This window comes from Abramis brama, assembly GCF_963993115.1.
Source record: "Abramis brama genome assembly, chromosome: 24".
In the NCBI taxonomy this organism is placed as follows: domain Eukaryota; kingdom Metazoa; phylum Chordata; class Actinopteri; order Cypriniformes; family Leuciscidae; genus Abramis; species Abramis brama.
This window is the reverse complement of record NC_139986.1, coordinates 3,874,954-3,890,168: the sequence shown is the minus strand read 5'-3', so window position 1 is coordinate 3,890,168 and position 15,215 is coordinate 3,874,954. Positions and strand designations below refer to the sequence as shown.

Here is a 15,215-nt window from a genome sequence, read left to right as displayed (position 1 = left end):
GGAACAACTTGAGGGTGAGTATGACAAAATCTTTGGGTGAACTAATTATAAGCAATTCCTTAAAGAAACAACCCCGACCTTTAATGGGTGTGATCTGCCATCTGCTGGATTCACTGTGCAATGACCAGCAGTTCCAGTGTGAGGTCCAGCATAAGTGATGCTGGTATCAGATGGTAATACTATTGTAGTTGTTGATTATAAAAGTCATATACAGTACCATTGCATCTACTTGGTATTTCAAATAAACAATATGGTGCATGTCTAAAAAACGTGATATTGTATCACATTTATTTATTAAGTATATTGATAAAAAATAAAATGTAATGTCAGAGACTATAGAAAGTATTGAATGTATTCATACATCTGAAATGGAACATACAGTATTAGTACTGAATTTTGGCCCTCAGATAAAAGAATACAGTCACGCTTTGTAATGGGTGGCATTAACTACTATGTACTTAACCATTTGATACATACAATGTACTACTTATGCACATAATGTTGGTGCACTGTAATTACAATTAAAGTACCTGCATTTAATTAACATGTCAACCATACTTACACTAAACCCTTTTCATTAGCAATAAATGTATGAATCTTCCTAGAAAATTTCCTTTAATCTTTTACACAGTAAATACATGTTTTTTTATTTAATGTTAGTACACAGTAGGCCACGTAATATAAAGTGTGACTATTTTATACAAATTAATTCACCTTAGTAAGGCACTGACTGTTACAACCTACTAAGTGCACATCCGGTGGTACAGTAAATGAAACAGGCGGTACTGTATATTACATGGTCTTCTAGTTCAAATGATATGACAGAATGACTAAAAATGTCTCATGATGAATACATCATCCAACAGTAACAAATCCTATGCAATTTTGGACAACGAACAATGTTTAGATTAGTTGGCTAGCCTTCCTGTTATTTGCAGCATGTCGGAATAACAGTAAAAACTCCTGGATAGGCTGTATTCTCCTCATTGAGCGGCTCTCCTCAAAGTTTGGACTTGGCCTGGAAGAATGTCATGATGGCCTGCATGCATTCATCTGAGAGCCAGCGCTCCACCAGTCTCTCCACCTCTGCGTCGTTCACAGCGTGAAGTTTCTCTTTCTCCATCCCGCGGATCAGCTGCTTCGACAGAGCCAGAGACTGAAGGGGTGCGAGAAGATGACCATGATGAGCGCAGACATGTGACTACAGTGTTTATAACACAAGTGAAATGTATTGCCTTTTTGATCAAATTTTGTTTTCATCCAACACGATCCTTTTACTGGAGAATGATAATAGTCATTTTTTAACACTAGTAGGGTACAACAGGTCTAAAGGCACACCATAAAATGTTTTGCTTTCACTACTCCCATAGTGTCTGATTGCAGAAAAAAGAATCTGTGTTTGTATTGAACATAGATGGAGCAACAGATTTTGTGTGAAATGTTTCATTGGTCTCTTGTCTAGTAATTGTCCCCGTTACCACTGTTCGGTGAGTTTAAGTCAAGTCCAGGTTTATGTTCATGTTGATTTCATGTTTAAAGTTTAGTTCACGTTTGTATTTAATAAAACTGCACATGGGTTATATAGAAACAAAATATAGAAACAAAACTACTTAAAAAAGTAAAGATTCTGAAACCATTGAAGGAGATCCCATAATTTTTAAATAAATAAATAAATATATATATATATATATATATGTATATATATATATATATATATGATTAATATAATTTATCATATTATAATGATTTAATATATGACATTTACCACCTGAATCTAACCATGTCACAGGGTTCCTACACATTTTCCATTTCAAAATTCCATACTTTCCAGACTCAAATTTCCAAACCTCTCTGTAGATTTTCAGATCATTTTCAAAGTGCCCCTATTATGCTTTTTCGAATATTCCCTTTCATGCAATGTGTAATTCAGCTATCTGCAAAGTTCTGAAGACGAAAGCGCATGCGATAAATAAAGTTATTGTTTCTCAAAAGAAAGAATCGACACTGAACAGCCTAAACAAGTCATCAGGAATTCGAATCCCACTTCCGTGACGGCTACACGTCACTGGGTAACACGTTTGCCTAATGCCCACCTATGTTGTTGACTCAACAAATGGAAAGTCAGCCAGCTGTTTATTATCATGTTAATTATTGTGCCTTTTGCCCCGACAACAGGGGTGCCTTTTACCCCAAATACCATACTTTACATATTCTTCCGTTATTGAAAAACCGTTGCTTTCATTACCTTGAACAATAATTAAGAAGATCTTTGTTTCTAAATATATTCAATGATTTTATTGATTCTACAAAAATCGACAACATTTTAAAAAGCATCAAATATTAGATTAAATTAGCACAGAATCAACTTTGCACTGTTGTCCGCGATCACATCAAGGATCAGACAAATTTCCACGTGCATCTTGAAAAGCGGATGTTTTGGAAAGTGCTGTGGCCATTTTGTGGTTTAGAGGAAAATAAAATCAAAGGCGTCTTTTACCCCGGTGCTCCTTTAGCCCCGTTGTACCCTATATCACATATGAAGCAGTCTGAGCACTCACGTTCTTGGGCAGTTTGGCGTAGGCCTTCAGTCTGGCCCACACTTCGCTCTGGAAGGAGCTTTCAGGAAAGACCTCAGTCACCAGACCCACTTCACAGGCCTGTGTGGCCGTCAGCTTCTTATTAAACAACAGCATCTCGCTAGCCTGGAAAGAAAGGACACAGAGGACAGTCATACAGAAAACTGTAGAGAAGTGTGTCATTTCTGTTGCTGTGTCCGAAATCACTCACTTGTTTACTGATTCTCTAATCCCTATATAGTGCATGACAGTTGAGTGCACTATATAAGCAACGAGTGAACGAAACGAAGCGAGGAATTCGGACACTGACGTATTACATCAGAGAGCTGTCGCTGAAACTTTGTCATATACATTTATCCTACATGTAGCTTACTTTAGAAACAGATAACAGTCATACTGACTTTAGTTTGTAATTATGCATACCTCCATGCCAGCTGTGTGTACTGTATTAATTTTTAGTATCTTTAACTTTCCTGTCCAAGCACCTTTTAAGACATAATGATAATGTGTGTTTAGCACCGTCACCTGACCATTATAATAAGATGAAGTCATTAAAGAATACCTTTTTTCTTGTTTATTTAATTCTGACATAATATTCGACCACGGCTGTTTTTTGTGACTTTAAAATTGGTTATCGGCACGCAGGCAGCAACGTTGATAGCTATTCATTCAAGTCATCGCTAAATTGGACAGTCACGCTAAAAGTGTGTTGTTTTAATAAGGCTTTGTGTCAGGTGAAAAATTAATTAATTAATGACTGAACTCTTGTATTATTCCTGATTGTTTTGACGGGAGTAGGAGTCGATTCCAAAAAACCTGGAATAGAATAAATAAACCTGGAAACACCCATAAGTATTAGTATTTTAGATTTACAGTTGTGCTTATTATTATTATTATTATAAATAAATAAAAATGGTTTACAATTTAGGGCTGTAATCAACCAAAGAAAATCTTGGTCGACTGAAGTCCTGAAATTTTCGACGCTAGGAAAAAAAACGTTAAATTAATTAGCTGCACACTGTGCGCAGTACTTGGTAGCCTTGTTGTCCGCCTAAATGAATTATAAATAAACATAAAAAACTAGTAGGCTATTTGCAGTATATTAAATATATTAAATCGTTTTTGACCTAATTATTTTGCACTGAAATGAGTCTGACACACGAGTCTGTCGGCTCTGACAGCGTTGCATCACGTGCACCTGCGCAATATCAGAGCCTATGATTTCCGAAAATAGTACTATGTTGTCAACTAGTGATATCACACAAGAACTTTTGAGGAATATGCAACATAATTTAGACAATTGTTTTTGTCATATGTATTATAATAACTGACAGACACTGTCATTTCAGCCGCTCTGTGGAGCTCAGCTTCGCGGCTGAGACACGAATAGACTATTAACTTTTAGAAAAATGCTGCCACACTGCCGATGTCTTTGTTGACATGGTAGAAGAGGACTGACTGACTATGAATTGAACGCTCTCACAATTAAATAAATAATATTCAGCAAACCTTCTAGTAACCTACTTTCTTCAATCTGTCTCTCTTCTCCAGTGGGTTGGGCTAATCCAAAAGAAGTGAAAACAAGGGGGGTGTTCTGAAGACAGACTGTTACCTGTGAAACAGGGGTGCTCTGAAAACACCCCCATTAGCAATTAGTGCTTTCCACCTGATGAAATGAACGCGGCAAAACTGATGAAATGAACGCGGCAAAAAATCGACCAATCAGAATTTTGGTCGAGCCAGAACGTATAGACCAAATAATCGACTAATCGACTGGGAGATTACAGCCCTATTACAATTAAAAGTTAAAATACACAAATATTTCTTATTTTGTTTATTTTATTTAATAATATTATAGTCATAATAATCATAACATATTTGCCAAATTTTGTAGCCCTACAAACAAGCCCAACGAATCTGGAGCTTTGTTTCACTCTGCATTTTAAAATCGCAAATGCAGTTTTTATCAGAAAAATTGCAATCACATTTTCCCCCAAATCATGCAGCCCTATGTACATCAGTGCTGTGCTGTTAGTTGATTAAAATAATGAAATGCAATTATTATCACAATATTTTTAGTAGTCAACCGATTAATCTCAAGTTTTCTTTGTGTGGATATGCATACCTTTGCTGTGCCCATAATTTTGGGGAACAGATATGAAGAGCAGCCCTCCGGACTCTGACCCAACTGACTGAAGGGTGTGTGAAACGTCGCCTACAAACAAAACACAGCCAAAATACAGATAGATATATAGATACTGTTAAACAGACAGACATCATTGATATACTGACGGAAAGCAGCTCACCCTCTCTGTGGCATAAACAACATCAAAAAGTCCCAACAGGGTGACCGATACACCCACCGCCGGTCCGTTTATCACTCCAATCAGAGGTTTGGGGAATTCAATGTAGGCATTCACGTACCTCCTAAAACAACACAAGCACACGTGTCCATCATGACATCCCTCAAGCTAAAAAGGAGTATAAACTGGTTTCAATTTCCAAAAAAAAAAAAAGACTTTACCTCAGCAACTCCCCAGATTGTTTAGCCAGATCCTCCACTCCACCCTCAGGGATCTTTGTGAAGTTGTTCAGGTCGTTTCCACTGCAGTAATAATCCCCATTACCTTCAGAATCAATGAGAGGAGGGTGAGAATGATCTCATGAGGACTGTTCGAAGGGTAAAGCAGAGTACCTCACCTGTTATCACTGTAATGACAGAATCGTCTTTTCCAGCAAGATCCAAAGCTTCAATCAGCTCATTGTACATCTACAGAGTGCAAAAAAAAAAAAAAGGTTTTTTTTTATTTATAAAAATGTCTAAGCATCAGTGTTGTTACTGTTGACTAAAACCAGAAAAAATATTTTGTTAATTAAAATTAAGCTGGAATACAACAAATATAAGTAAAAAAAACTTAGAAATGCTGCCTACCTTTATTTTAACTGAAATAAAAGTTTACCCCGAAGTACTAAAATTAATACTGAAATAAAAATAAAGCTAAATAGAAATACTAAAAAAAAGAAGCATATAACATAATTGCCAAAACTTAAACTAAAATTTTAATGAAAAATTAAAATGCTTAATTAATTAAAATATTAATAAATACTACAATAGTATACAGATATAGCAAAATAACACTGCTAACCATCAGGGTTATTATAGTTAACTAAAACATTTTTTGTGATAAAATAAACTTAAATAAAATAAAATATTTATTTTAGCTAGTTGCATCAACATTTCTTATTCTCATTTAGTTTAACTTGATCTACTAAAATAACTAAAACAAAAATGAATAAAAGCTACATAGACAAAATTACTAACATTTTAATTCAAATCAAAACAAAATATTAATAAAAACAAAAATAGTATCTCAATAATATTAAAATAACACTGCTAAGCTAATGACAATAGTAAATGGTAAATTTAATATTTTAGTAATGTTAAAATGTCATTATTACACGACTCTCTGGAATACTTTTGATTGGTCAATCGTTGCATTCTTCAGTCAATTATTGATGTATAATATGATATTAGTTTGAAACCCTGAAAATGTAAAAAATTTGTATTATGATCCAAAGCGATGGGTGTGTTGTGACCTCTACAGTGATGGCGTTTTTCTTCTCGGGTCTGTTGAGGCGTATGGTGGTGATGTTGTTCTCTGTGGTGACCAGCAGGGTCTGGAAGGCCTTCGAGCTCCCGGTCGTCTGAGCCGCCACTGCAGGAGCTTCTGATCCCACCAGAGACTTGATGAGATCCACGTACTGCTGCCTGGCCTCCTCCTGACACATGAAGCACACGAGGATCACATGATGAAGCGGTTCACATTCACAGGCTTTTATACATGCACAGGCTTTATTTAGAGGTCTGCAGGGCTATCAGGTACAAGCCTGAACCTTGTCCCCTGACCAACATTAAAGAAATAGACGTGTGTGTGTGTGTGTGTGTGTGTGTATGTATATAAATATATATATATATATATATATATTATTATTAGGGGCCAAGCACCGAAGGTGCGTAGGCACCTATTGTATCTGTTCCCGTTCTTATTATTATTCTTCCTTCTTCCGACTGGGAGTCTATGGCAGCCCATAGAACCGATTGCGGGAAAGTTGTTTTGGTTTGACATTCTGATAGAGGTCAGTTCCAACATTAAATACACCAATTTTGGTGTTGCTAAGTCATTCCCTCTAGCGCCACCACCTGTCCAAAGTTTCACTTTTATTTTGTTAATAACTTTTGAACCGTAAGGCCAATCAGCAAAATTCTTTTTTGAACCCTATGACGTCATTTTCCGTCATATAAATATGGCCGCCATTTTGAATTTTTCGAAAAACCTACTTTTTCGAACTCGTCTTAGACGGTTTGTCCGATTTGCACGAAAATTGAACCAGATCATCTTCAGGCAGTGCTGACCAAAAGTTATGGAATTCAAATTGATTCGTCAAACCGTTTTCGATAAACCCACGAACAAATTTTACGTAGCGCCTACAAAAACAGTCGTGAGGCTGTATCTCCGCAACGGTTTCTCGTATTCAGACCAATCTTGGTACATGTCATCACAAGCATGACCTGAGGCTACATGCTGCGTTTCGGCGCAGCGCCACCTACTGGTCCGGAGATATGAAAAATGGCTATTTTTGCTTATAACTTCTGAACAGTTTGTCCAAAAATCATAAAATTGGTCTCGTTAGATTCAGGGCGACATGCCGAGTCGACTGATATCCAATTTTACCACATCGGCCATTTTGACTGTCGGCCATTTTGAATTTTGTGCTAAAATGCTGTATTTTAACAACGCATGAACGGATTGTTACGAATCTTGGTATGGGTCATCAGCACGATGTCCTGAAGGAGCGTGAGAAGTTTCGAAACAGCGCCACCTAGTGGTGATTTTCTTTATTCAAATGCTTATAACTTTGGGTGTGGTCGACTTATTTTCACGAGACTCATCTTTTTAGACTCCAGAAACCTTGCCGAGTCCTACGATACCAAACATGTTAGGTTTCGCCTTACGGTTTGTGTAGCGTTGTGATTTAGCGCTTAAAAAACATTTGGCTATATCTTTGAAACCGCTAGTCCGATCGAGACGAAACCACCGTCAGAAGTTTGGAAACATAGGTCGATAGCTATACGCCAATGCCCAAATGCGAAAATATTGATGTTTAGGGGTACTAATTTCCAATCAAAGTCATGTGTCAGTCATTTTTTTCGTGTTTTTTCATATAAATGTCTATAACTCCGAAGCGAATTGAGATATTTTCACCAAAATTGACACACATATGTATGGGCTCACTCTGAGGACACGTAAAAAAAATTGTGGGACTGAGCCTCTTGGTGGCGCTATAATTGAACAAAATATGAAATTCCCATTGACTTCAATACAGTTTTGTGAAATAAAATGCTATACTAAACAAATGCATTGGTGTAATATTACGAAACTCAGATTGTGTCATCAGCACCATCCCCTGAAGGCAACCAAAATATTTCAAGACAGCGCCACCTAGTGGTCAAAAGTTATAACAAAATTTCCAAAAAGGCTAATAACTTTTGAATAAATCTGGCTATTGAAATGCCACGGGTCTTAATAGATTCCTTGGGTCAAGCCGAGAACATAGATACCAAGTTTTCCTTATTTGGCCAAACTTCCTGTCCGCCATCTTGATTTTCATTCAAAACCTACTTTTTCGAACTCCTCCTAGACCGTTTGTCCGATTTTCACCAAAATCGAATCGTATCATCTCCAGACTGTGCCGACAAAAAGTTATGGATTTCGTGTCAATTGATGAAACCGTTTTCGTATAGCACAGCAGCAAAGTTGAGGCATGATGCCAAAATGACTATTCAGGCTTTATATCTGCAATGCCTCGACATATTGACACAAAACTTTGTATGTGTCACTGTCTCCTTACTCTGACCACACCACATCAATTTCGTAACAGCGCCACCTTTTGGTCAAAAGTGACAATCCATTAAATCATATTTTGAATCACTTTTTACATGATTTTTCAGCCATTTCGCCTAAAATCCTCTTTAAATGTCTTTAATTGCTCATTGTTGCAGTTGGTCTGACACTTTCAGACATGTTGGCATGTCTTGTCGTCTTATTCTGCTTGGCCCCGGTAATTGCTGCTTGCAGCTATATTTATTATTATTATTATTTTTATTTTTTTTCGATAAAAATTACCAAAATTAAAAATAGAAATATTTTTGAAAAGCTAATAAAAAGTGACCAGATTCAGATTGTTTTATTTAGTGCCATGTCAGCATTAAAAGCTATTTTCATGGCAAAAAATAAATTACAAAAATACAAATATCATATAAATACAATACAAACCATACAAAAACAGCAAGTGATATTATACAATATTTTTTTAAATTAACATTATGATAAAAAATCCAAAAACTTTTCAGGCATAATCTTACTAAATAAGTCCTTAAGTGAAAAAAATTGACCAAAATTAAATAGAAATGTTTTTAAAAGCGAGCATAGCACATAAAAATCCATAATTTTATTAACTAAGACCATTATAATATCACAGCTCCTTTTATTGACTTGTTCTTTATGAGTGTTTATGTGAGTTACATTAAAATTAATACAACATATTTATGATAATTCTGTTTTGATAATTTTATTACTGTTTTTGGTAAAACTTTATTTTAAGGTGACGTAGTTACACGTTACTACAAGTACTTAATATAGTAATAACAGTAAATTATGCATTATTACAAGCAACTAACCCTCAACCAAATCCTAATTCTATAGTAGGTACATGTAGTTGATTTTAACATTAATCAGTACATATTTGAGTAAGTACAATGTAACTACATCACCTTAAAATAAAGGGTAACACTTTATTTTACAGTGTCCTTGTTGCATGTTACATGTACTTACCATAGTAATAACAGTAAATTATGCATAATTACATGCAATCAACACTCAACCAAACCCTAATCCTACCCTAACCCTATATTAAGTACATGTAGTTGCTTAATAGTACTCAGTATTTAAATATATAAGTACACTGTAACAATGACACCTTAAAATAAAGTGTAACCAATAAAGTGTAACCCTGTTTTTGTTTTTTTACATTATCAGTAAAATAATTTTGTAATTAATTACACATTTAAACCTGTAGTAATACATGAAAAGCTGATCCAAAATTGGGCCAAGTAACTTTAATTTGGTCTTTAGTGAAAAATAAAAGACAGAACTCATGAATGTTGCTGTGCAGTGTTTGCTCTCACCTGTGACACGGACCCCAGACTCTTCCATGCGTCCCATTTCGCTTTGTTCACAAAGTCCAGCATGCCGGGTTTGGGGCTGTTGCAGGGTCCTTGTGTGGCCTGAGCATTTACAAAACAGAGATGAGAGATGAGGAAAAACTAGAGGATGTCAACGAAAACTTTTACTAATAGTTTAGTTCAGTAAATGTATGCCTACAGGAATCAATTAAGTTGATAATAGCCAGATAAAGTTCACTGAAAATAAACATTGATTATGCTTAAAGGGATAGTTCACCCAAAAATGAAAATTCTGTCTTCATCAAGTTGTTCCAAACCTGTATGACTTTCTTTCTTCTGCTGAACACAAAAGAAGATATTTTAAAGAAGGTTGGTAATTAAACAGTTGCTGGTCCCCATTGACTTCCATAGTATTTTTTTTCCTACTATGGAAATCAATGGGGTCCATCAGTCATTTGGTTACCGACTTTCTTCAAAATATCTTCTTTTGTGTTCAGCAGAAGAAAGAAAGTCATACAGGTTTGGAACAACTTGAGGGTGAGTAAATGATGACAGCATTTTCATTTTTGGGTGAACTATCCCTTTAAACCTTCTGTCACAACCATGATATGTCAACAGCAAATTCAAAAGTTTGGGGTCGGTAACATTTTGTTAATGATTTTGAAAACATCTCTTCTGCTCACCGAGGCTGCATTTAGTTGATCAAAAATACAGTAAAAACAGTACTTTTGTGAAATAATATTACAATGTAAAATACCTGTTTTCTATGTGAATATATAGTAAAGTGTCATTTATTCCTGTGATCAAAGCTGGATTTTCAGCATCATTACTCCAGTCTTCAGTGTCACATGATCCTTCAGAAATCATTCTAATATGATGATTTGATGCTCAATTATTATTACGGAGTGGCTTTTTAACACTAACTCCGCCCATTGACGTCTGACAAAATGACCGGAGACGTTTGATTAACAACAGTAGTTCAAAACCGCCTTTTGCCGAACTTGCTCTACTCCTTTTTCCCATCACACGTCAGATTGAAGAGGCATTTATTTCGGAAAAAATAAATAAAGAAAATATTCGAAAAGTGGATATAAAGTGTCTATCGTGTGTTTAATAATAAAGTGTGTATCAGTCAGGGTTGGTGTAGGGAGGGATTTATTGTCCCAATAAGGCTGCATCCATTTAATAATTTTAATAAATCTAATCATTTACACTATGTTATTATTGCATACCTTTTAATGTACAACAACACTGGGGTGCATATAGTATTTGCCACTGTTTATGAGCAAAAATAGCATAAAACTACTATTTACTCTTATTGCAAAGAAAATATTGCTAGTTTTACATTGTATAAATAGAACATCTATTGCTATTTGCACTTAGTGTAAATACAATCCATTGCTATTTGCTAATAGCATTTATCACTAAAAAAAAAATATGCTATTATACACTTAGTTCAAATAGCCTTATTATTATTATTGGAGCTCAATTATTACTAATGATTTTTAGTGAAGTTGAAGTTTTTTCTTAGTGAACTAATGATGTTGAAGTTTTTGCTGCTTGAAAACCATGACACATTTTTTCCAGGATCCTTTGATCAATATAAAGTTCATAAGAACAGCATTTATTTGAAATATATTTTTTCTGTAACATTATAAATGTCACTTTAGATAAATTTGAATGCATCATTGCAGAATAACATAATTAGTTTCTAAAAAAATAAAAAAAAATAAAACAATCTTACTGACACCTTTGAACAGTAGTTTATTGAAACACATTTCATGAGAAATGGAAAAACTGGAAATTGAAAAAATGAATCTCTGATGCATAAACGTTTAATACTTTTTTAGTTATATAGCCTTTTTCTGTCCCATGACTGAAGCCATGTCAGTCAAGAGCAGGGCGTTATTGGTCAGTTTCTCACCTGTTTAAACAGTGCATAGATCTTGAGTTTGACTTGATTCCCGGGATCCTTTTTCAAAGTGCCCAGTTTTTCTTTGGCCGTGTTGAACTCTTCCACTGAAGCTCCCATAACTGAAGCGGTGCTGTGCAGCTGAACACACGGTATGAATGCAGCTCTACTCGCTCTGGACAAACATAATAAACATATCACAGTTTGAGCAAAGCACAGTCAGAACTACACTTCAGGGTCCAATATGAATGCGCGCGCATTTGAGTGTGTGCGCGCGCCTGTGTGTAAAGTGTGTGAGAGGTGAAGATGTGACACCATGATGTAGGTGAAGGTTAGAGCGAACACAAGGTAAACACAAGGTACAGGACTATTTCTATGGCATAACACAAGATGATGTACACAGTTATGTCCATAACAATAATATAAGTTACGTTACATCTGCAGATTATAATATACGCGTCTAGGGTCTGAAGCAACTCGAAATAAACGCTCAGTTTCACACATCATATCTATAATAAAGCTCTTACCGGGCGAATCGGTGAAATCTCCACGGCGAAACAAGTTTGATCAGAGCAGCCATAACCCTGACGAGCACTGATCAAAGTTTATGTACACAATAACCAGCTGATGGTCGGCGCTGCTGTCAATCATCTGTCAGTTCTTCTGACCCCGCCCACTAAATCGCGTATCAGCCAATCAGACGTAATGCTTTTCTCACTCGCTAAATAAAATGCAGAAATGGATCTGTTCAGAAACAGTTACTGCCGCCTCCTGGGTGGAGGGTTTGCCAGATATTTCCTCATTAGTTGACTGAATTTTAGCTTGCAGGAAATAATTTACAAATATTATTCTTATTTAAGAGGGATTTGCACTGTTAGAGAAAACAAGCATTTGTTTGGACATTTGACTCAAATCCATAATTCTGGATTTGGTCTTTGAAACCAACACTAGATGGCAGCAGAACTAGACTACAAGCAGAGAATGTCTAATAGGAAGAGAATTGGCACTCTCTGCTTACTTCCGGTTTCTGGACTGGCTGCAGTAACACGTCTCTGTCCATGCGGGGGCGCTCGCAGGCGAGTGCAGAATGAATGGAGGCCTATGGCGAAATACCCCTCAAAATCCACTTTTCTCAGGATATAATTTTTTGTCTAATAATTTATAATAATAATTTTTAATTTTTTGCAAAGAAATTACACATTGCTGGGTGTTAGATTTTTTAGAGTCACTTATTTGCTTTAAAAAGTCTTTTAAAATGTCAATGACGTCATACACATCGTACGACCAGAGATACTGCTTTACGGCAATCCTTCAGTCACTCTGGTGCTTTTGCGCTCTGCACTTTCTTTTCTCTCGAGGCATCGACAACACAGCTGACACAGGTAAATACACATGCTAGAAGAGTTTTTGTTTGGTTTGTTTCTGGTCCCGCTTCGGATGCCACGATGCCATCAAGCGGTATCTCTGGTCGTAATCAGTCCTTCACTGACCAATCAGCGTTAATTAGCAGAATGCTAGCGTGTTATGGGCAACAACAACTCAACCTGTAAGAAATCGAAAGGACATAAGTACTCGTTCATTCAACTTTCGACCTATAACCCATGTTGAACTTGCAAAACCTACAATAAAATCTGAGATTTCTCAACGGCAATCGGGTGAAAGAGACACATTTAGCCGCCTAGCCCCATAGACTCCCATTCAGTCTGCACTCGCCCGCGATCACCTCCAGTGGAATTCTAATGGAACTGCAACCAAGATCGATACAATGGGGCTAATAGGAAGTGCCAAGGCTCTCCGTAGACGGGCTCTGCTACAAGTGGCACTGCACTGCCCTCTTGCAGGAACAAAACCTCTAAGTTAGTAGGCTAGTATGAGGTTCCATTTGTGCCAAAATTTTGTCAACATGCTGTCTGTCTATGCTGTGTGTCGTCTTCCATGTCTATGTGTCTGTTCACATGACTCAACTTTTGTCTTTGTCCACTCAACTTACTCCTGTCACCTGTCCTTGTCGTTTGACTGTGTCGTCTTGCGTGTCAATGCTGCATGTGTCATGACTGTGTGTTTTTTCATTCTGTCGTTGCTATGTGTCGTTGCTATGCGTCGTTTCCCTCTGTCGTTACTATGTGTCGTCTTCCATGTCTATGCTATGCGTCGTTACTATGCGTCGTTACTATGCGTTAGTGATGGGTCGTTCGCGAATGAGCCGGATCTAAGAGCCGGCTCTTGTAGGTGAACGTCGGGAGCTGGCTCGCATATCTGAAGAGCCGACTCTATTTTTAAAAATATAGCCTATAGGAATTAAATCATTATGTAGGCTAATAATGAATGATTTTAATTGTATTTAAAATAATTGACTAATTCAAAGACCAACGAAAAAAAAATTATATAGGCCTAAAGGCCTATATAGCCCTTGTTTTGACTGTCTGATCAGCCTCACATTCTGTTCCTGTCAATCATACACGCGATGTCAACCAATTAAATTGCATGAGGGAGGGCCGAGCCAACTCACACACACACACACACACACACACACTAGAGATGCAGATAAACCGCGGATCGGGCGGATGACGTGACGTGAAATAATATGTTAATTAAATTCGGGCAGGTGGCGGTTGAACCAGTCAAATGAAAAAAGTTTACCACTAAGCAAACCTGCAAACTATTAGCCCAGCTGTCAGTATTGGAGGAGGCCTAAACGTCTCGTAGATGAGACTGCCTGGGTTATTTTGTTATTTTGTTTTCGATAATAGTTATATTTGAAAACAGCCAATCGTAGACTACCACTCGTGGAATAGGCATTTAAAAGAGAGACAGTCGCATAGTAACAACGCATAGTAACAACGCATAGTAACGACGCATAGCATAGACATGGAAGACGACACATAGTAACGACAGAGGGAAACGACGCATAGCAACGACACATAGCAACGACAGAATGAAAAAACACAAAGTCATGACACATGCAGCATTGACACGCAAGACGACACAGTCAAACGACAAGGACAGGTGACAGGAGTAAGTTGAGTGGACAAAGACAAAAGTTGAGTCATGTGAACAGACACATAGACATGGAAGACGACACATAGCATAGACGGACAGCATGTCGACAAAATTTTGGCACAAATGGAACCTCATAGGCTAGTGATAGACAACTCATATATGACCAATAAATATTTTGTAAAGGAAATAGTTTTATACATTCGAGCACTAAATCAATTCATACCATGGTTTGTCTGAAGACTCGTATGATTGCCTGGAAAGAGTTCAATAAAACCGTTTAATGCACAGGTAAGTTAGTTCCAGGTCATTTTAATCACTCTTCTATATTAATGCGCTTGCGCTGTTTTTATTGATTCGGAGAAGCACTATTTGTTGAAGTGTGAGCGCACAGAAACTTATCAATGCTGCACCGCAACTTTTTATAAATAGCTACATTGTATTTATCAGCAAAGACGGGGTAAAATCGAGAGAGAGAGAGAGAGAG

General features: G+C 36.8%; 1 protein-coding gene across 1 annotated transcript; it reads right to left on the bottom strand.

Annotated features, from left to right (window-relative positions):
• Nucleotides 1-256: 256 nt before the first annotated feature.
• eci2 (enoyl-CoA delta isomerase 2) lies at nucleotides 257-12,409 on the bottom strand. The gene is made up of 10 exons (XM_084103369.1): nucleotides 12,259-12,409; nucleotides 11,744-11,906; nucleotides 9,823-9,921; nucleotides 6,174-6,356; nucleotides 5,277-5,346; nucleotides 5,101-5,203; nucleotides 4,883-5,003; nucleotides 4,702-4,791; nucleotides 2,559-2,702; nucleotides 257-1,156 (listed from the first exon to the last, which is right to left on the bottom strand). The coding sequence occupies exons 1-10, from the start codon at nucleotides 12,309-12,311 to the stop codon at nucleotides 1,001-1,003; spliced, it is 1,182 nt and encodes a 393-aa protein (XP_083959495.1). The 5' UTR covers nucleotides 12,312-12,409; the 3' UTR covers nucleotides 257-1,000.
• Between the last annotated feature and the right edge of the window lie 2,806 nt (nucleotides 12,410-15,215).

Excerpts from the sequence above, each read along its gene's own strand:
- eci2 (XM_084103369.1), bottom strand. The coding sequence starts at position 12,311 with ATGGCTGCTCTGATCAAACTTGTTTCGCCGTGGAGATTTCACCGATTC. Across the intron at positions 9,922-11,743 it reads TCTATGCACTGTTTAAACAG|GCCACACAAGGACCCTGCAA; the intron begins GTGAGAAACTGA and ends GTAAATGCTCAG. Across the intron at positions 2,703-4,701 it reads AAATTATGGGCACAGCAAAG|GCTAGCGAGATGCTGTTGTT; the intron begins GTATGCATATCC and ends CTTTCTTTCCAG.